The sequence below is a fragment of the Rhineura floridana genome, chromosome 2 (assembly GCF_030035675.1).
Source record: "Rhineura floridana isolate rRhiFlo1 chromosome 2, rRhiFlo1.hap2, whole genome shotgun sequence".
In the NCBI taxonomy this organism is placed as follows: domain Eukaryota; kingdom Metazoa; phylum Chordata; class Lepidosauria; order Squamata; family Rhineuridae; genus Rhineura; species Rhineura floridana.
The window spans coordinates 104,843,081-104,864,586 of NC_084481.1; the positions used below are offsets into that span (position 1 = coordinate 104,843,081).

At 40.0% G+C, this 21,506-nt stretch overlaps 1 protein-coding gene across 1 annotated transcript in view; it reads right to left on the minus strand.

Moving 5' to 3' along the window:
- Positions 1–5,935: 5,935 nt before the first annotated feature.
- LRP5 (LDL receptor related protein 5) overlaps positions 5,936–21,506 on the minus strand; it is a 155,895-nt gene continuing 140,324 nt past the window's right edge. The window contains exons 18-23 of the mRNA XM_061609954.1: positions 20,014–20,250; positions 19,434–19,544; positions 17,545–17,781; positions 15,342–15,481; positions 13,018–13,115; positions 5,936–11,988 (exon numbers count right to left, since the gene is read on the minus strand). Of these exons, the coding sequence (XP_061465938.1) occupies positions 11,727–11,988; positions 13,018–13,115; positions 15,342–15,481; positions 17,545–17,781; positions 19,434–19,544; positions 20,014–20,250 (1,085 nt within the window). The 3' untranslated portion in view covers positions 5,936–11,726. The remainder of the gene's footprint in view (positions 11,989–13,017; positions 13,116–15,341; positions 15,482–17,544; positions 17,782–19,433; positions 19,545–20,013; positions 20,251–21,506) is intronic.

Genomic DNA, 21,506 nt, shown 5'->3' on the forward strand with positions numbered 1-21,506 from the left:
ACACGTATGTTGGTAGCACTGAAACTTTGTTTTACATCATGATTTATGAAGCTAAGGGCCGAGTGGGATACAACAGGGTTTTGTTCCTGTATGATGCAGAGCCTTGGTGGAGTGAAGTCAAAACGTGTGCATAGGTGTAAGGAGATAAACCATCCTTCCTTCCCTATCTTACCTCTCTGTGCTCTGTTGCTACAGATACTTTTGTCCCAGACAGAAGTCAGCCAGGCTGGGGAGAAAAATTGTCCAAAGCCCCCCTTGCCCATGAAAACCTGTTTTAAAACTTAGATACCAACCCACCTAAATGAGGCACATGAAAAGCACTGCAACATCTGTCATGCCTTCTTTCTCGCAGAGCAACAACTTTTGGTCCTTATGGGAAAATGTGGAGAGGGAATAAATGTTTGAATTCAGCAAAAGACAAAATTGTCATAGTGCTCATAAGAGCTAGAAATGTGTTTTTGAAAACTAAGATGAAGTTTCTGTAGTTTCTGAAGTTCCATAGCTCCTACAGTTGAAGCACAATTTCTAGCTATGCCATAGTAGCACTTTGCAACAGGATAAGAGAAAGATGGCAGAGTGCTTTGGTATATTGTGTTATCAATCTTAACAATATCAAACATTGAAAAGTGCAACTGATAGGACTTTTCTCATCCACAGGCAAAGTACAGTACAGTCTTTAAAAAGGTGAGTCCATGATTTTAAAGAAGGGAAATCTGTGGAGGGGCATTGTTGCAACAGGAGAAAAATTGCTGTCTACTACTTTGCAAACCCCTCGCAGACTTAGTGATACACAGAGGATGTAAAAGTAAAAAATAACCAGAAATAAACCTTTGAAAAATTACACAAAATAATGTGATCAGGAGAGGCAAGATTTTTTATTGATCCTCAACTAATGATGTCATAGGCACTGCCAAAAAAGGTAACTGTGGCATTAATTTAAAAATACAACATTCAAAATCACGATGGAAACGTCAATCGAGGATGAAGGAAAGTTACACATCTTTCAGTAGCAAAATATTGCTGTCTTTGTGCTAGAAAAATGCAGAAAGTTTCTTCCACAATAATCTGTCTTTCCTCAAATAGGTGGTTTAAGATTCCCTGTAGCATAATTTTGAGGCTAAAAATCATTGGGGTGGATAGCTCTAGATCAGAGATGAGGAACCTCTGACCCCCTGAGCCAAACTTGGCCCTCTAGGGCCTCAAACGTGGCCAGTTATGACATTTTCCTCCAAACCACACCCACCTACCCCACATCTGAAGTTATATGTGATGTCAGGTGTGGAGGGGTAGAGATCCAGCTGCCAATGTACAATCAGAAAGTCTTAAAGTGTACTCCTAACTGTGCATTGGCAAGGGAAAGCAGGCTTTGGCTCTACTGACCATCAGTTGATGGGTTGTAAGGCCAACACCTCCAATGCTTTAAAGCACTGCACAGGGCTCTCCACAAGCCCTGCAAGGTGCTTTGACTTAGGGACTTCAAAGTGCCCAATCACCTGACATCAGGTGATAGACAGGTGAGCAGCTATGACCATCTATCAAATTTGGCCTGCATGCTGTGATCAGATAAAGATCTAGCCTGTGGAGCCAAAAAGGTCCCCCATCCCTGCTCTAGATGGAAATTTGAAGATAAAAAGTAGCACAGGAATAAGCAATAGTAAAGCAGTTTCATCCTGTGCTGTGTAATGTCTTGTTCTATTTATGTGTGCGGATATTTTCAAAGCACTAAGAACTACCTGAACCACAACTCATATATTCTTCACATCCCAGATTTTATTGCCTCAAGGTAGCCAACAACTACTGTCCCTATCCAAAAGGGCTCACCCAGGGCAATCAGAAACAGAGCAAAAAGGGAAGGCAATAATATATTCAGCAGCAAAAGCAGGGAGGGAACAATTTCCATTTTATATACCTAGGGAAGCCAACTTGTAGTCCAACATCATCTGGTGGGCATCAATTCCCATCAGCCTCAGCCAGCCCAGAAGACAGCACTTTGGCAACCCCTGTGTACTTATAGTATACAGATGTGCAAACACAAAAACTGGTTCCCATTTCCTCATATCCTCAATTACCCATCATGTGCATCTCTTAGCATAGCACACACGTTCAGGAGAATAACTGTGCAATCCTAAGCAAGTTTACTTGGCAGTACGTCCCACTAAACTCCTTGGGGCTTACTGAGTAGAAAGTGTGCTGAGGACTTCAACCTGGACCAGCTGTTCCACCTCAAAAGGTTGTTGCACCAATAAGATGGCAGTACCTCATGGAGTGCTGAAGACATGGTAAAAAAATGCATACATGTAGCTCTGAACAGTTGTTTATCTGTGGTACATCTGGATGCTCCAACAGAAATGTGGGGTCTTAACTATGGTTAGCACAACCCAGTGTTTGGGCATGTTGTCTGAAGTGAGCCAGACTCTTTCAGTGGTTGTTTCTGCTACAAAGAGTAGGACGTACCCAAAATGGATGCTTAGAGCAGGACAAAACAGGCATTTCCAGAGCAAAGTGTTTGACTGTCCACAAGCAATGGTTAGATCAGACCCTGGAATGCTTCCTGATAGAGGCAAGCAAAACAAACACTCCACATGAGCAAAAATCATTTCCAGATGCAATGAAATGGCAAAGAGCATACAACCTGCAAGCAAAACTTATCTAGCCAACAGTTAGTCAGGGGAGGAAAATAATGCAGTTGTTTAGATTGCTTTAAGAATGAGAACATTTAAGGACTGGAGTTTCAGGATAAGTTGGCTTTCAGAGTTTAAAAAAAGCTTGTTAGTCCAATCAAATGCAGCAATTCTTATCAGTGGAATGAAGCGTGTTACAAAATAACTGGTCTCAAATCTGGACTGTATTTGAATGTGCATGCTTAGCTTGATAGCCCAGAGGTGAGGATCTGAAAATCAGGCTATTGCTCAAAAATGTACATAACTATACATTTGTTAAAAAAAAACCCTGTACTTTGGCCAATCTCCTGTGCCCAAGTAGCCAGATCAAGATGCTTTAGAACATGGATACCCCAAGTGCCAGTAGTAGCAGTGGTTTGTAGGATTTATGAATAGGATCAGGAAGGCCCATGGCTCTGGTAGTCAGGTTGTCATTCCAGCACTGCACTGCTGTCTGCTCACCAGCTCAGTAGATCAGAGGCAAAACCCCTTTAACATAGTTAGGGCTGTGTATGTACTTCAGCATGCTTGGGAGAGAGGCCAAGAATTAGAAAACGTGGTGGTGGGGGGGAGTTTTGTGAAATTTCAGCCACAGAAAGGGAAAGCCATATAAACACACAATTGTATATTGAATATAGGCCCTGCCTAGAGAGAACTTTTCTTCATGGAGAACTATGCCATCTTATGGTTTTATTATATGCTGAGCAACCACATCCTTGACTCTTCCTCTGGGACTCCCACAGGGAGCACAAGGGCAGCAAACAAGGGCATGGCTGCCGCCCTGGAATTCCACCCATACCAATTTACAAAAATGTTAGCTGTGAAGTGTTGCAACCCAGGGTGAAAGGGTTTTACAATGTCTTTTTTGTGGAACAACGGGGGGGGGAGAGAGAGAATTTCTGGGCGTACTATTATTTATCTCTGGCTTGTTCTGTTCATTTTCACAAAATCTTCTGTATGATTATCTGGACAGAGAGAAGCTGCCAGCTGGCAAGGTTAATCTTGAGCTTCATCCCAGATGTGTCCAGTCTCTGCTTTCAATTGTAAAACACATTCACTTTGTGTGTGTCCAATCAAATGCACAAATATGTGTACAGTCTATGCTCATATGTTTGCATAATGTGTATCATCTGGATTTGCCATTTCCAACAGCAGAACTGCTATTGACACTTGGAAACAGCACAAATAAGTCTGCTTCAGTATTACTACTGCATGAATGAAGTCTTTGGGGAAAACAATGTGCTTTGAAACAACACAAACAAATTCTAGCTGTGCTGTTGGATGTATGAAATGAGCCCTAAAGTAAGTCACCAACTTGTTGCTGTAGTCATCAATTAATAAACATGGATGAATGAATCAGCACTTAATGAACTTAAATCTATGAAATTTCCTGAAAATGCCTTTTTAGAAATGAAGAAGAGGTGGGAAGGTTAAGAACACTACCACAAATGACAACACAACTTTAAAACTTCTCAGGTAAAATGTGTCCATCGACATGAATGAATTTTGGAGGGGTGGGGATTCAGTCTATAAACTTCAGAACGAAGAATAAAATTAGTATGCACTGGAAAACATGAGACAAGTAAGTTATTCTTTAACACCCCCCAGTTTATTTTAAAGGTTTAACACCAGGAAGGGGGGAAAAACTCAGTCTCAACAGTATTACATGAAAAATCATTTATGCAGGGAGATGCCAAATAATTTCCCACCCTAGAGTATTAATTATAAAACAATGCCAACCAAATCTATAGCAGTGGTTCCCAACCTTTATGAGTACGGGACCCACTTTGCAAGCTCTAAAAATTTTGTGACCCCCCCCCCTTGCATGCTAATTGTAATTTTAATCTCTGTTAATTGAAAAAAATGGGGTGGCAAAATCACATCTCCAAATATCCCTTTCCATAAAAAGTTCCCTGCAGACAGGGAGGTGTCACTTTCTTTTCATAACACAAAGGTCCAATCAAATTGGGATCCCCCTCCACCCCCAACAGTCTGATGATGTACAGTCCTGTCTCCCAACACCAGTGGGTTACAGTGTTGGGCTAAGATCCGGGTTCAAATCCTCACCCAGCCATGAAGCCCACTGGGTTACCTTGGGCCAGACACAGGGTTCATGTAAGGATAAAATGAAAAGGGGGGAATCGTGCACCACCTTCAGCATCTTGGAGGAAAGGTGGGATATAAATGCAAGAATAATTAAATACATTTCAGCTGCAGTATTTGGACCCCAGCCTCAGCCAACCTGCTGAACTTTTTTAAAAATAACAATAATAATAATCAAGAAACATCAATCTGGTAATGGTGGGGATGCTAGATTGTGAAGGCAAAAGGGTGGATAGATTGTGGAGGGGGGTTAGTGATTTTAGGCCTTGGGATGATCATCAGAACTGATACCTTGGTTAGCATGCACTTAGGGAATGAGAGTGGAGCAGAAGATAGATCAGTGCACACACACACACAAAGACACCTGCCCCTCCTGCAAGCATCTGCAGGCAGGCAGGCATTTGGGCACATGGGAGGGGGAAACCCTCAATTGCTGCAGCATCTTGGAGAGAGAGGTGGGGGGGCAAAATGTAGGTGGAAGGAAGGGGGGACACTGGCACACACACTTAGCCTCAGAGATGGGAGGTGAAAAAGTCTTGACCTTCCTCACTGCTCCTTGGGTCCATCTGGGCCAATGGTGAGATCTGGGCTGCCTTGCAAATAAGAATTTTTAAAAGGAGGTGGCAGTGAAGCAGGAGTCAAGAAAAGCAGGCAGGCTGGCTGCCAGGAAGTAAGGGGGAAAGCAGCTTTTCCTTGCAACCTTGCTTCTTTTTGCTTCACAAAATGCCCTTTCCTCTCATTCTGAGTAAGGTCAGCAGTGGCAGTGCAAGGAGCCGGCAACAAGGATAGTAATCCCCTCTTCTTCCTGGTAGCACCTCCCTCAGCCTCCTTTGGCATCTGCCATGTGTGGTATAGGCAGTTGCCTGCCCTCGGCACACCTGAAAGACGCTCTGGTGCTTCAGCAAAGTCCTCCCCTCTTGTTTGGAGCAAGGGGGAGGTGTCATCTGCAGCGGCAGTGGGAAGCAGACAGCCTCCAGGTAGTGAAGACTTTCAATGGGACCTCTGAGTGCTTACCTTTGGCTGGATTTTGCTTGCTAAGGCCTGCACCTTGTATCCTGAAGAATATCAGTTTGTATTTATAAGTAAAAGGAGATTTTCAGCAGTCCTCTTTATAGAATGCCATACTCTAGAAACAGTGATTTCAATAACTATTTTGCTGTGTGATACAAGAACTTTAATTTAATATTAAACATTTAGTAGTAATATGAATGCCAAACCTTGTGAGGAAAATGTTAATCTAACCTTACAACTGATGTTTTGGTTAAATTAACTTTACATACAATTTTATACTGAGAGCATAATCTGTACAAATATGAACACTAGGACTCCAACAAAAGGGTATACATGTTAGTTGAATGGAAGTTCCCTTGGAATAGTGCAATTTCAGAGCAAAACTCCCCCATAGGATACTTTGAAATATTTGCTACAAATCACATGAACTTTCTAAAGTCAATATTTAGTGATGTTGCATTACTGATGTTCAAATAAGCTTAATTCCACCAGCCCACAAATGCCTTTGTTTGGAATGAATTGAGCACATTAATACATTTTGCAACACAACAATGAAAAATTAACCAGTGGAACACAATGAATAAGAGGCTACTTGCTTTTTAAGGCTTTGTTATCATCTGCCCAAGTCAATATGCTAGGCTGTTTAAAAATACCAAAGGCACTTTTTTCTGTGTATGACAAATTATGTCTACAAAAAGGATACAAGTATAAAGCTAAAACATTTAGGCTGTTTGCAGAATACATTTTATAATATAAATATAAAAAAAGATTGGTGCAAGTCTATTATAAGAATCCCTGGCAATATTTGTATATATTCATGTCCATTTACATTAGCAGCAATTGCAAAATATTTAGATACAATACAGAAATCAGCCCGGGTTTCATTTCTGTTTAAAATGCCCTCTGAATTACATGTATAAGAGCAAAGCACTATCCCCATCTTCTAAGATGTTTTCCTTACAGTTGCCAGGTTGTAACCCAGAGATGTCCCTATTTTACCTTCAAGATTCCCACTGAAGTGTGTGATGAGGCAGCCACTGCTTCTCCTGCTCCATTTCCCCATAGTTCTGTCATCTGCCTGGTCTGCCTAACTTCAATGAGCAGGGCTCAGGTGTATTGCACAGCAGAAAGGGGAGGGAGCAGTCAACAGGACAAGAGGTAGAAGTTGCTGGCTACCTTGTGTCACCCAACTAAGCAACAGATAACATGGGTAAAAAGGAGGCATCTCCGAGTTGTAACCTGTCAGCCCTAATTTTGCTTCATTTTGTTCCAGGCCAAAAGGTTTCTTATTTATTTAATAAAATCAACAATTGTTTGTAATTGCAAAATACTTCAGTTACATTATTTACAAAGTATTTCCCACAATTGTCATTTTACACATAAGATTAACCGTACACCCTTCTTTCCACAGCACACATGCATAAGCGCACACCCACCCACCCACTCTGAAAAAGTTAACCACAGGGGATCCCCAGGAAAAATGGCTCCTTGCCTTAGACTGCAATCCTATACCCACAAACTTGAGAGGAAATCCCAATCAACTCAATGGGGCTTACTTTATTTTCTTTTCAGATGCAAGGTAAACTAAGCTTATTTTTAGGTCTGCTTTTTCTCTCTAAAAAGAAATGTGTGTGAACTAGGTTGTTTGTCAAGAACAAATTCACTTCCAGGCTGGATTAGTACAGGTGTTTGGTTCTTAGGGATCCATAATGCACTAATGTCAATGAAAAAAACTATTGGTCTAAGTGGATTCAGATAAATGCCAGCAATTGAGGATCAGACAACTGATGTGAAATCTTTTAGATGTCAAGAACTATTCTGGGAGAAAGAGGTCTGCAAATGAATTTCCACCAACCTTATCAACCATCTCAAAAGCAATTAAGAGTTTGGACAAGTTTTCTTGGATTAAGAAATGCCACACACAGTAAGTGACCCAATTGCAAGGGGGTATTATTAGAAAGCACAGTGTAGACATGGTTGTATTAACAAGATCTGAAAAAAATGTGCTGCTTCTTAGATTTTAATATACAAAGCTGACAACATGCAGTGAAATCAATCCACATGGATGATCTTGTTTGATAGCACAATACAAAGCACCTCTGAAATCAGTCCTAGAGTTAAAAGCATTTCTGCAAACCAATTATCTTGCCATTTCTGCAATCAAATGTTTCAATGCTTAGTTTGAAACTCACTTTTTGAAAGAAAAAAAATTCAACTAGTATCCTAAATTGATTACTTTTAAGTCACATTCTCCTTTCTGCTGTGGGTTGCCCTGAGACCTATGTCAAATAAGGAAATGAATTCTAACTTAGCCCGCTAAATATTTAAAATTCAGGCCTGCGCAACAAATACTTTCATGCTGTTCATTTAGTGGAAACAGACTTCCTGGCTCTGCTGGCTCAAACTATGTCAATTATAGGCAAACTATAAAACAAAGAAAATTTTTCTCAGAACACAAGACCTCAGGGTTATCCAATGAAACTGACCAATATTATGCTCAGTATAAACAAAATGAAAAACTTCTGTAGTCATCAAAACCGCAAGGCAGTCTTCAGACAGCTTTTTAAAAAGATTTGACAAATTAGTAGAGGAAAGTTCTGACTATGGCAAACTGTTGTGAAGTTGTGTGTGTGAGAGAATCACATCTACATGAATATGCTATAGGGAAAAGTTCCATAACCTCAAGTGATGAAAATGTGGCATTTACTTCTCCACATGGATATAAATGGCTTCTTTGAAAATGTTGCCCAGTATTTCACCAAAATTCAATAACCACAACCCTGGAAAAATTGAACAGGTTTCTTGAAATCAACGGGATATTTCTCAATTAATGCAACTTCTGTAACTAAAACCAGCTGTAAGATTTCCTTTGGTTCTGTGAAGATTATGGGTTGGATGCAAAGGTCCAACCTTGCATTAAAGTATTGTGTGCGAAAGTGAAACTAAATCCAAAATGGTGTTCTGCTATGCAACACTTTATGAAATCTTATGCACAAGCATGAGATCTACTACTATAGAACCTATTACAGCACTGTGTGACCTGTTTGCAGAACAGCAATAGGAGGTACTTTCTATCTGCTTGAGGTTCTTTGTGTTCTGCTCACTGTAGAAAGTAGGTGAACACCACCAATAATGTGACTTTATTGCTTTTCTTTTTCTTTTGAGATCAGTTTATTGAAATCGCTATCTTTTACTGTTCAGTGTTATTTGTAAGACAACAGTAAATTAAGCCTGTAATGTCAAGAGTTAAAATAGCAACCTCTTTACAAATGCCACACAAAAGATTAAACACAGTTATGCTGAAGTCAAACAACTGGATGAAAATCTCTCAACTGTAAAATATATATTCATGCCATACTTATATTTCAGTTAGATATGAGACAACTGGATAGGACCTTCCTTTTTTCCCTTCCAGGTTGCATCATTAATCACGGATTTGTTGAGAATACTTAACAAGTTAATACACTTTTACGAATGACTTTGATCTGAGCCAACTACATGTGTTAAGTGTGAGCAATGTCTGTGCTAGAAGTGCAAGTTCTACCGTCACATCTATGGCAACCTAAAGTTTACAGAATTAGGATATTCCAGAATTCATGGGCATTTGCTATACTCATGGAGCTGTGACTTTTGCAAATAATTATAGATCTTTCTCCACTGTGCTGAAACTTTTTAAGAAAAGGGAATTTCTGGAGAGACCACCCCACACACACTGATCTAATTTAAACTCCAAATGATTAGGAAGGACAGATTTAAGGAATGAAGTGATAAGATAAACATCAGAAGTCAAACTCCACCCTGTCAATAAAAAAGAAAACACTGGCCAGGATCTGAAGGAGTTTATATCATCCTCAGCCAGAAAATATTTGCTAAAAATCCAGCTAAGAGTTCAAAAAGGAACATTTTTTCATCCTTGTCTGTGCCATTAAGGGCGTCAAAAGTCTGCTGCACCTGCTGTTCTGCAGCTGTGAAAACATATTGTGATTTTGGTTCTTTTCCCCCCTTCTCCAATTATCTTTCATAACTTGTTCGCATTGTAGCTCTCACAATACTTGGCTTTGCAGCATTCTGTGCAAGGCAATCAGACTGACACTCAAAAGCAAACATAGAGGTAGATAACACAAGATGTGTTGCTCTTTTCCCTCTCAACCTGCCATGAAAAGTAGTATCTTCAAACACAAAAACAGACCTGAAATCTGTCCTTATTCAGCACTCTCTTTTTGCAAACATGGGACAGCCAAAGTACGATAAACAGGCTTTCCCATTCAGTTCCCAAAGAAGGGACAGCTCTGCATATGCAAAGTGACTAGAAGAAGCCCACTCAAGCAAAAAGTTCTACATATATACACTTCTTGATGCACATGAAGCTCCAGGCTAAGTTCAACGTGTCTCAATCAACAGCAGTGTTGTTTTGGAGAGTAAAAGTTCATTAATAGACAGCTAGCATGGAAGTACTCAGGATGAAATATACCTATGCTGGCTTATCAAAACAGAACACAAGCCCCTCTCCAACTGCAACATCATTCCTACAGTAGGAGTAATGCAAATTCTGTCTTCTCCAGTTGCTAAAGATAAAACAGGCCTCTAAATCCATTGCAGATTAAGATTTGCTTTCTACTTTCTCACCTTTTAAAATAGTATGTTCCTGACATGCTTTGAAAATTTGCACTGCAATCTGGAGCACAGAAAATACTTTTATCAGGGCTATAACTCATTTAAAGAAATTTTGGTCAACTAAGCACTTAAGTTTCAACTGATTAATAATCAATTAAATCTGCACAAGTCTGCATATGAATAAAAACCATACTTCTGAAAAAGTGCACACACAGTTTTTAGATAATGCATCCTGGTTTCACATCAAGTATCCCTTCCTGCTTGTGAACGAAGAAAAGGTATATGCTACCCATTGATTTGTAAGTAATTACATAAATCTGTTTTTCAATGAGTTGGAGACATTTTTAAAATCAAAATATTTTTAATCAATTAAATGTGGCTGTCTTAATTTTTGCAATACATTTCTTTTATAAAAGGTTGGAATTTTCATGCAAAGATTCCTTAGGACAAAAAAAAAAGGTGAGGGAGAAGCCTCATAGACTCTGAACCATAGTGGTCTCTCAGACCAGCAAGCCAACTGATAGTGGTATCTCTTTTCTGGCTTTCCATTTCTATTTCTGTCATGGGCCTCTTGGCCACATGCCTCATGACAATTGCTAAGCTGAATTTGACTTCTAAAGAATAAAGCAGTTTCCTTTATTTTCCCAGTTAAGATTACACTGAGGTTCTCAGTACCCTGACAGAATTTATATGGCACAAAAGTATCCAGTAGGCTGCATGCTTATTTCATCCTAGTGAAAAGTGGTTTGTAATATATTAAGTGAGTGCAAGATTCAGAATTCCCCATTTCCTCATGCACAGCTTCCTCTGGAAGGTGAATAATGGAATAAAAACAGGGAGGTACCTTTTTTGCATTCAGCATTCCAAAAGAAAATGAGTATTTTTTGTGGTAAATTACCTATGATCAAGTAAAAAAACCCTGAATTTCCTGTATGTGTATTTCAAACAACTTTGCCATTCATTCACACAGTATCTTATTCCCTCTTTTTGTTACTTTAAAAAAAACCCAACCCTGGTATATTCCCCTTTACTGAATCAAAATGGTGTTTTCAAACGCTCCAAGTATCTATTTCCCACCTCCCGCCTCCTTTGGAGGTCAATTTAATTTTGTGACTTCAATGCAAAGGCAAAATATGGCACAAAAGAATGGATATTAAGTTAAAAAACACAACTTATAAATATTATTCCACTGTACAATTTTCACAACCCTGGCCCACCCATTTTTATTCACATTTTTAAAGTTCCCACCCCATTTTTAGATCATAAAATATATATTTAAAAATCTTTGTTCATATTTAAAATATATTTACAGGAAAAGATATGTTCCTTCTGCTGAAATCATGAAGAGTCTGTACAAGGTGATGGGGGTGGGGGATAGAGGTGGAAGTAACTTCGCTCTGTGGCAGGAGACGGTGGACAGCTCTCTTCTGCTGACATGTACTGGCTGCGGGGGGTAGGAGGAGGGGGATAAGGATCTGAGTCTGAATTTAGGTCTATGTAGTATTTATTGGCTTTCCACCGACTTGTAGTATAGTCACTGTCATATACATCCGTGCTGCATGGAGTAGTTGGTGGAGCTATCCCCCTTATAAGGTAGGGCCTGAAAAAGGAAATAAAAGTTAATTGTGTTGTAAAAATATGTTCTCTGGCAGGGAAAGCTTTAATTGCTCTTCATCTGAATCAATCAGATTGGCCCAATTTGCATGTCACCTTAAACCATAGTTCAAACTAAGCTATGGTTTAACAGGAACAAGCAGTGTGCTAGCGCATACTGCTTATTAGTGCCTGCTTCAGTCCTCCACCGGTATGCAGCATCTCTCTGGGAGACAGAGACGTTTGAGGGGAAAGGGCCAGCGGAGGTGTTAAAGGAAATTAGAGAGTGAGATAAAAGATTAAATAAATAAATAAGCAAACAAACAAACTGGGAATAGAAAGTAAGGGGATAACAGAGGAAAGCTGTTAGGATGAGAAAGTGAATGAAAAAGAACCAGTGGGGAGGGATGAAAGAAACTGGATTTTTTGGGGGTGGGGGGAAGAGAGAAGGTACAAGTTAAATGTGGAAGGAAAATGGAAGACTAAATTATAGGAGATAAGTCTAAAATACTTTGAGAGGCATATGGGGGTGGGAAGGGAAAAATATTAAGGAAAAAGCCTTCACCATTTAGAGCCTCTGAATCAGCAAATTCTACCTAATATGGGGAAACTGAGTCACAAAATCTCTAGAGGAAATGTCTGCACTTAGCCCCTGACATAGGCCACAGAAAGGATGCTATTGATTTCTAAAGGCAGAGTTCTAGACACAGCTGGGCTAAGACTGAAACATAACATTCTTGGTAGCCGAAAAGGCCTGGATGTCAGTTATCAATACTCTTGTGAACAGGCCTATATCCCAATTCCAGGATCCTGTCAATTAAACTGTCCAAAGGTGACAACTAAAATAGTTGCATTAGGGAAAAAAACATATTTAAATTGACTAATATAACAAAAGATGACTCATGCTAAACATACAATAGATTGGAAACTGAATGAGGGAAGAGCTTTCAAAGTTTTTGAAGGTAAAGCTTTAAGGAAGTTTATTCTGGTTCACTGACATCAACTTGCTGTGAAGACTATAAAAAAGAGATCTTACCTGTAGGATCTTGTTGTTGAAGGAATGTTTGAAGAATAGAACATCTCTGTGTTATAGAGAGAGCGATCAGTGGCTGGTGAAGGTGGTGGATTCAGAATCTATGGAAGTATAAAATAAATGTTTTCTTTATCCAACATAGTTTTCTGGAGCCCATGCTACTGCAAAAATCATTCTGGTCCTTGTGTGCAGCACCCAAGGAAAGGTGCCAGTTCACACAAACTGTACCTCACTCGATCACCTGAGTGCCAGAGTTGTATTATTCTGCCCTAAATCCTGATTTTTTATTATCATAATAGAACCATGTTATTAACATGTATCAGTTGTTTCTGTCTGTCTAACTAAGGGACAAAAATAAAATACATACTGACCTGGAAATCAGTAACTTTGTTGTCAATAGCTTGATTTGTAAATTGACAGATACTTTGTAAGAATCTCTGGTCCACAGAGTCCAGTATTGTTTACACTGGCTGGCAGTAGCTCTCCAGTTCTCAGTCAGAATGTTTCCCTACATTGCTACCAGGTTAACATTCTGTTAACTGGAAAAACCAGGCATTGAACTTGGGGCCTTCTGCATGCAAATAATGTGATTCTGAAGCTGTCCACACCTCATGAGCTGCTATTCCGGAAGTTTGTGGTTACTTTTTGGACTTCGTTATACGTTACTGGAGATTCTAATTGATCAACATCCCTCTTTTGAAATTTTACCTAGCTTATCTACCCTTTTTTTAAAACTGTGAAAAGCAAGAGTAGCTAGTACAATAAAAGTTACAAAATGTAAAGAAACATTTAAATTTATCTTTTTCATTTCCAAATGGTCTTAGATATATAGCTTTTTTAAAGAAAAATTCTCATTGAAATGTTGTTGTAGTTGAACTACAATTCCCATCATCTCTGGCCCTTGGCCATGATTTCTGGGGCTGATGGGGGTCTGCAACACCTGGAGGGCCAAAGATTCCCCACACCTCGGTTAGCATGATCACACCATCCCTTTTTAAAATTGGGCTTTTCTTCTGTTCTTTAGCAGATCTGTTTGCCAAGAGTACGTGCTCAATTTCTCTCTCATTTGGAAACTAAAGACCTTTCTATCCTAATAGTTTTTTAAAAAATGTTTCTTTAAATTTTGTAACCTTTTTTTTGTACTAGCTGCTCTTTTCAGTTTTTAAAAAAGTCACCTTCAGTCACTGCTTTCCCCACATTTAACGGGTAGAAAGAATAGTTGTGGCCACCTGCTATCTGTTGTTTCTACTCTGCAAGAAAAAGCCAAAATGTCACTCAGTCCATCCTAGTTTTGACAAGAGTCTTGGATTGACTTGCTCAAGGTCACAAAAGCAAGCAATGGAACTAGGAAATGGTTTCCAATATCCAGTTTGACCCTGAGCTGCCATGAACAGCTGGGACAAGGGCACAACTGACTGAGGTTGGTTAAGGGGGGGTGCACAGTCCTCTTGTGCTGGCTTCTGAAACACAGAACAGAATAAAATGCCTATGTTGTACCAACCAGTCTACTCTTGGTTTCATCATCGCTATCTCCCAACCTCTTGCTTTCTTTACTACAATGACTGGGGTTTTTTATTTATGAGACAAGGGTTCAGAGGATTCTGGTTGGTACACGGAGATCCAAGATAAAAATCAATGTAAATAAACAGCAGAAGAAATGTTTAGCTTTCTGAGACTCCCTGTCATCTCTGACTGGGCATCTATCTTTGTTTTCTCACTTTGGCATATGCTTGTAGGACTGCACAGTACTAAATGCCTCACTAGCTCAGCGACATCAAAAAGTTCACAAGGAACAGAATGATTATACTTATGGAGGGAAAAAAGATACAAAAACCCAAACACTCAGAGGAATATTCTTAAGGTTATAATCTTAACAAAAAAATGTTCTACAAAGTCTAACACTGGGCAGTATTCAGCTAGTGAACCCACTGTAGACATGGGACTTTCCCCCTCACCCCCTGCATCCCATGCTTTCCTCAAATCATCTCCAGAGGTTTGGGGGAACTCCTAGAACAGATTTAGGAAGTGTGCAGGTGAGGAGAGGGGGAGAACATGCCATTGTGCAAGCAGATATGTTTAATCATTACCAGGCTCAGTTTCCTGAGTTCTCTGGGATTGTTCTGAAAAATTTCATCATTGCCCAGTGAACTGAACAAGAGAATGCCTGACATCTTCAGTGAGCACTAGACTGGCTTACAACTAACGAACCACAACATCCAGGATAATTTTTTTACCAGCTCATTCCCAACAACACATTTATTTATGCCTTAGTCATAAATATGGAAAGGAGGGGAAAGCATGGAACACCTAACACTTTGAAACCTTACCTGTGGGTAGAAAGTGGCTTTAGTACTGGATGAGCTACTAGAGGAGGCCCCGGTTACGTGGTTTCTGTCATAAAGAGGGGCACCGCTACTTCCCCCCATCAGGCTCATGGAGCTAATCATAGATTTTCCACAAGAGATACCTACATAGATATAAAAAACAAAGATTGGACTGAAGGTCAAGTCCTCTAGATCTTATACACACGCTCAGATCAATCAAAGCAGTTCTTGTTAATGCTGCATGTGTATATGGTCTGCAATACACTTTTCAGGTTTACCACAAAGCTCTGTTTCTGTGCATTACATAAGAATAATTGGAGAATGCCCTAAGAGCCAAGGGCAGAGAACTTCAGGCCTGATCACTGTATGCAGCCCTACAGGCCATTATATCTAGTCCTCAGGCTACTTACAGGCCACTACCCTTATAGGCCTTGCTCCACACCATCCACAGAGTGTGCATGCATAGCTAGATTATGTCCTTGAATGCTAATAATGCCTCCTACTTGTCTAGATGGAGGATGGACAAAGTGGGCAGGGGGCAGAAACCTCTGACTTTGCATGGTTGGAAGGCAAGTCTACTCTACAAAAGGTAAAAAGCTGCAACTATAGCTCCACCCCCTTTTTGTCTCTGGCCTCACTCACCCTGGCAAGCAGCCCCTGGAACACTGCTCATTTATTTATTTGAAGAATTGAAGTCGGGGGAATGCTCCCCTCAGACTGAAAAAGGTGCTCCACCCCTGCCCTAAGCAGATTTTAGCTTTGCACAATATTCCCAAAAAGCCCATTTTCAAAGACAGACAAACTATACTTTGCTTTCATAATGGATTTGGGGGAGGGGTTAGGGTTCCTGCCGTTAATTCCTACCCTTTTTAAAAAAATTGGCTTGATGTGTATTCCCAGATAGGTTTCTGGAAGCCTTAAGACTTAGAACATAATTATTAAAAAATCAGAAAAAGGCAGGGCATTGCAGTGGGGAGGGGAGAAGAAGAGAGGGATACTCTTGCATCTGTTAAAAGTTTTTTAGGGAGTGGAGGTGGGGAATAAATGGATGGATGGATGAGCAAGCGTTCCCCTGCTGGAGTCCTGCACAGTTGGCAGCAATCTGAGTTTTCTGCAACAAATTAGTAACAAATGTATTCCTTTCTTTCTTTTAAAAAAGAGTTCCATTTCAGATGCCCTATTTAATCCTGAAAGTTAAAGAAAACTGCATTACAGCAATTAAACATCTTGAAATTTATATATACCCTGAATGGGCAAGATAAGTGACAGGGATAGGGAGAATAAAGGAGGAGCGTATTGAGCACCCAAACAGCTATTGGCTTGTTAAGAGCTCAAAATGTGCACATGGCCTTCTCTATGCACTTTAATGCAAGTGACAGCTCCACATAGGAAAGGGATGTGTGTTCTAAGGTCCACTTTGTCCACTTTTTTGAATGGAACAGCCTGTATATAGAAGAGCTATGTGTGCTCACCTAGGGCAGCAGTGCTTACCTAATCTCCTAACAGTTGAGTCGCTGCTGCTTCCTGGGAGGGAGACTGGGAGGGGCATGGCAGGAAGGTCAGCATTGTGCAAACACACCATAGGAGTACCATATTGGCTCTGCTGGTGCATTTGCACAGCACCAGCCTCGCCAAGTGTTGTGGGCCCAAACTTGTGGAATTCCCTGCCAACTGAGATTAAACAGGCACTTTCCTTGTTGAACTTCAGGCATGTGACTAAAGCTTTCTTGTTCCAGCAGGCATTTTAAGGTAATATTTAGTGACAACATTATTGTTTCATTTTATGTATGAGTTACATTTATGCACACCACTTAGAAATGCAAATAATTAAATGGTATATAAATGTTATAAATAAATAAAATATCATTAAAAACAGTACAAAATAATTAAAGTGACCGGCTAATCCAGAATGTTTTAAATAGTTGCCTAGTCCTGTTGGCACATTAAAAAGTCTTCAAGAGATGCCTGCAAATCAAACATCAGAATGACTGACAAATCTTTGCTGACAGTGTTCCACGGCATGAGACCAGTGACACTAAATGTCTGTAACATGGGGGGAAGCTAATGTACTCTGGTATATTACAAGAAACCAATACAACCATGTTGATCATGCAGCATCATTAAATTGCTATTTACCATGTTGGGAAGCTAAGGGGAAAAAAGCAAGGAAAATAATGATTAGGTACAGGAAATTTACCGTCCTTACCAGTGAAAGTGCCATGCTGAGAACTTCCAGGAGCAATAAAATTTAAGGGGACATGAGGCGTACCACTGACATATTCGTGTGGAAAAGGTCCGTTGGGTCCAGCATAGCGTTGACATACCACTCGCTGGCAAACAAAATACATTCCTCCCATAACAAAAAGGGTAAGAATGATACCAATGACAGGCCCAATAGCACTACTGTGGGGCTGGGATTCGTCTGAGGATGATTTACTTTTTGCTGTAAAAATGTAACAAAAATACATGCAAATTAATTTGATGTACATGGCCTGGACAAAACACCTGAAAGAAAGCCAGATTACAGCATATTTATCGGTTTATTTTTTTTTTTACCCCATCTCCTCACAACATTTGAGGAGCCTTACAACATTTGAAAACAAAAACAGTACAGTAATATACAGCGTCTCTTTCTGGCATGTGCCTCCAAATATTAAGCAGTATCACTCAGTCACGCTTTCTGAAAATAGGACCGTGGATATTTACAGTCAGAGCCACTTTTCCAGTTTCAACAGACTTCAGAATAGGCTTTCAGTTGCCATCTTTTGATGTGTGCTGCTGGCCCTTTTGCTCTCTACTATTATTGAGCCAGTCCCCAAGACGTACAGCAGGATGAATGTGTGACTGAAACACATCGTCCTCCCTTAGGTTTTATTGGCTAAGGAAAGAGGATGTCTGGATGCTTGCTTATTTGTATCAGCTTCCCTTTCAGCAGAGATCCCTTTCTACTTTCACAACCTCCTAGGTCAGGTGGCTAGAAGCCACAAACAGCCATTTAAAATTTCCTACAGTGCCTCAGAATGTCCAGGATAGCATAGCTCTGAGATATTGTGGAAAGATTTAAACGGCAGCTCCCAAATTCCTGCTGCTTCTACCATGTACACCCACATCTTGGGGACCAATGCAGAATGCTTGCCAAGGGCCCCCTTGAATTTGGAGCTGGCCCAAGAATATCACTTAGCAGCTCCCAAATTCCCAAATGTTGGAAGGTATGAGCAAAAATTTGTGTGTGTGTTCTATTAACAATACCTTCTGTAGCTTCTTCCGATATACAAAGGGCTTAACCATTTTTATCTCATTTTATCCTCACAAAACCTCCATGTGATAGGTTAATTAGCTCACGGTCATCCAGTGCGCTTTATGGTCTAGTGGCAGTTTTTGAGTCTGGAGTCTCCCACATCTACGGGCTTATGCTGGTCCACAGAATATTTATTTTTAAGACAAAAATATGATCTGAAGCATTTCCTCATATAGGCCCAATTATTTTGGTTCACATAAGATGAGTTGACTGCAGTTTAACATTAACTACAACCACTGAAACAGAGAACAGATATTTTATTCTCCCTGTTCAATTTCCATTATAAAGCCTTTTGCAATGTGCTGTTATCGCTAGACTTTTTCTCACATGGGTCCCAAGGCTCAGAGAACAGAATTATTGGGCCATCTACATTAAAAAAGCCTCTCAAAGAACTTATGATTATTATAAACCATGCAGGGACTGAAGCCAATTTGAGCAGGCAGCAAAGGCTCAGACAAAAATAACTGCATCCACTTTGGCCTTTGATAATTCTTTTTGGGCTAGATTTTGTTGGGGGCCTGATTACAACTCAGTAGTTCCTTGACAGGATGCGGATGGGGCTAGGGTTTATTGTTGTTTTTAAACAAAACCGTTTTCTCAACATTGCAGGGTACTGCTGAAAGATACTACATTTTTAAGCACACGGTCACACAGAAATATGTACAGTTAAGAAAAGGTCAGACTCCACACAGTAGTAAAGAACTGGGTTTACTTTTCTAGACTCAGGGATAACCTCTCACAGGGATATTCAAGAACTACATAGTAGTATCTGAATCTAGATACAAAAAGTTTCTTACCGCATGCAAGTTCATCAGAGCCATCATTGCAGTCTGGAAAGGAGTCACATTGCTGTTTTATGAGGATACACTGCCCACTGGCACATCGAAACTGATTTGGGCGACAAATTGCTGCAAGAAGGAGGGGGGACAATGGAGGAATCTTGTATTAATCTCAGCCCAAATAAAATGACAACCAGATCATTACCACGAAGCCAAACAACAGTTTTTAAGAGCCCCCAAACTGCACAGACATGCACTTTGTTCTATCTGCATAGAAACCGTATGTGCTTCACTGACAAGTTCTGAGGAGAAAAACTGTCAACACCACATCTACTGTTCACGGTCTGTGCAGTTCTGACATGTGAAGGCAATGCCACAGCTGAAATGGATAACCAGTGAAATATTAACCAGCTGCATCCCTTCCACTAAGAACCCTATGCAACTGAAGATGTCAAGGGAAGCAAAGCTGCCACTGACAAAACAATGGTGGGTGCCAAGTATGACTTCAAAGAGTGACTTCTGGTTGCAATGCCCAGAAGTACCTTTAGTCAGCTTCTGACACCAGTCCTGCAAAAAGATTAAGATAAACAGGTCTTACTTTCACAATCAGCTTCATCAGATTTATCCTGGCAATCAATTTCTCCATTACATCTCAAACGTGCATCAATGCACTGCCCTTTCTCACATTGGAACTGGGCTGCTGAGCAGATCGGACAGCTATCTTCATCACTCTGATCATCACATTCAGAGAATCCATCACATCGCCAGGCCATAGGGATGCAGTCTATCTCCCCAGTTGCACATGTGAACTGATCTGGAGAACATGTTGGAGGCTCTGGGGGAAAGGAATTTTAAAAAAAGACACCATTGACTATTTTAAAGCCTTCCAAAATATTAAACAAGTTTTGAAACACTGACCATACACACAAAAGAGACTGCCCTTGTACTACATTCTGAAACAATATAAAGTTCCTTATAAAGAAATAATAATAATTATCCTTACCCCAGATAGAAGCGTTTTGCCAGCTTCACAAAAATATTAAAAGAAAGAGTCAATTTTGTGTGATTGACAATGGCTGGAATCTAATGGAGGCAGACAATATTGGTATGGCCTAACCATGTCTCATTCCCCAAGTTCTCAGCTTAATGTAGAAATTGCTACATTCATAACCATATGAGCTGTCTATTGTGACCAGACCAAATGTATTTCTAGCTACTGCTGGCTTCAGAATTTATAAGCTTTCACTGAAAATTAAAATTGAAGGATGCAAATAATACAATTTCTAACACACCCAATATTTGGATGTTTCTGGGCACATGTACAAAATAAAGACATATTAAAATTAAAATTCCTGAATTATAAGTACTTTCATGGGGCATATAATAGCATTCTGCTCCTTTATTCTGGATCTTTTTCTGGACCAGTTTATGCTAAGGAGACAGCTTAGCTATAGCATCAAATCTGAAGTGTTACACAAGACAGCAAAATTACACCCAATACCAGAGCTTGGAAAAGTTACTTTTTTGAACTACAACTTGCATCAGCCCCAGCCAGCATGGCCACTGGATTGGGCTGATGGAAGTTGTAGTTAAAAAAAGTAACTTTTCCAAGCTCTGCCCAACACACACATGCTTCTACATCATGTGATATCTTACCACATGAGGACTCATTGCTATATGTGTGAACTACCACCACTGAAAGTACTCTTCTGAAATGGTGCCAAATGGCTTTGGAGATTGATAGCTATTCCACCCATCCAAACCTCACCCAGCGCTTTATTCTTTGAATGGTAAGTATGCATGTATGAATTCACCCTTAGCTGCCTACTGGCACGGGGATAAATTCAATCAAATTCAGTGCCTGAAAATAGTATTAATAAGGGTTATTATCATCATTATTATTATTATTATTATTATTAGCAGCAACAGTATTCAAGAGGACCAAATACTGCAGGGAACAGAGATATAGATTAGTTCTTCCCCCTCACCTCCATGCTTCCCCTAGAGGAGATGTTTGCCCTTCATAGCGTTATAATGCAAATGACAGCTGATCAAAAATACAAAAAATCATATTTGAAAAAAGGCAGTAGA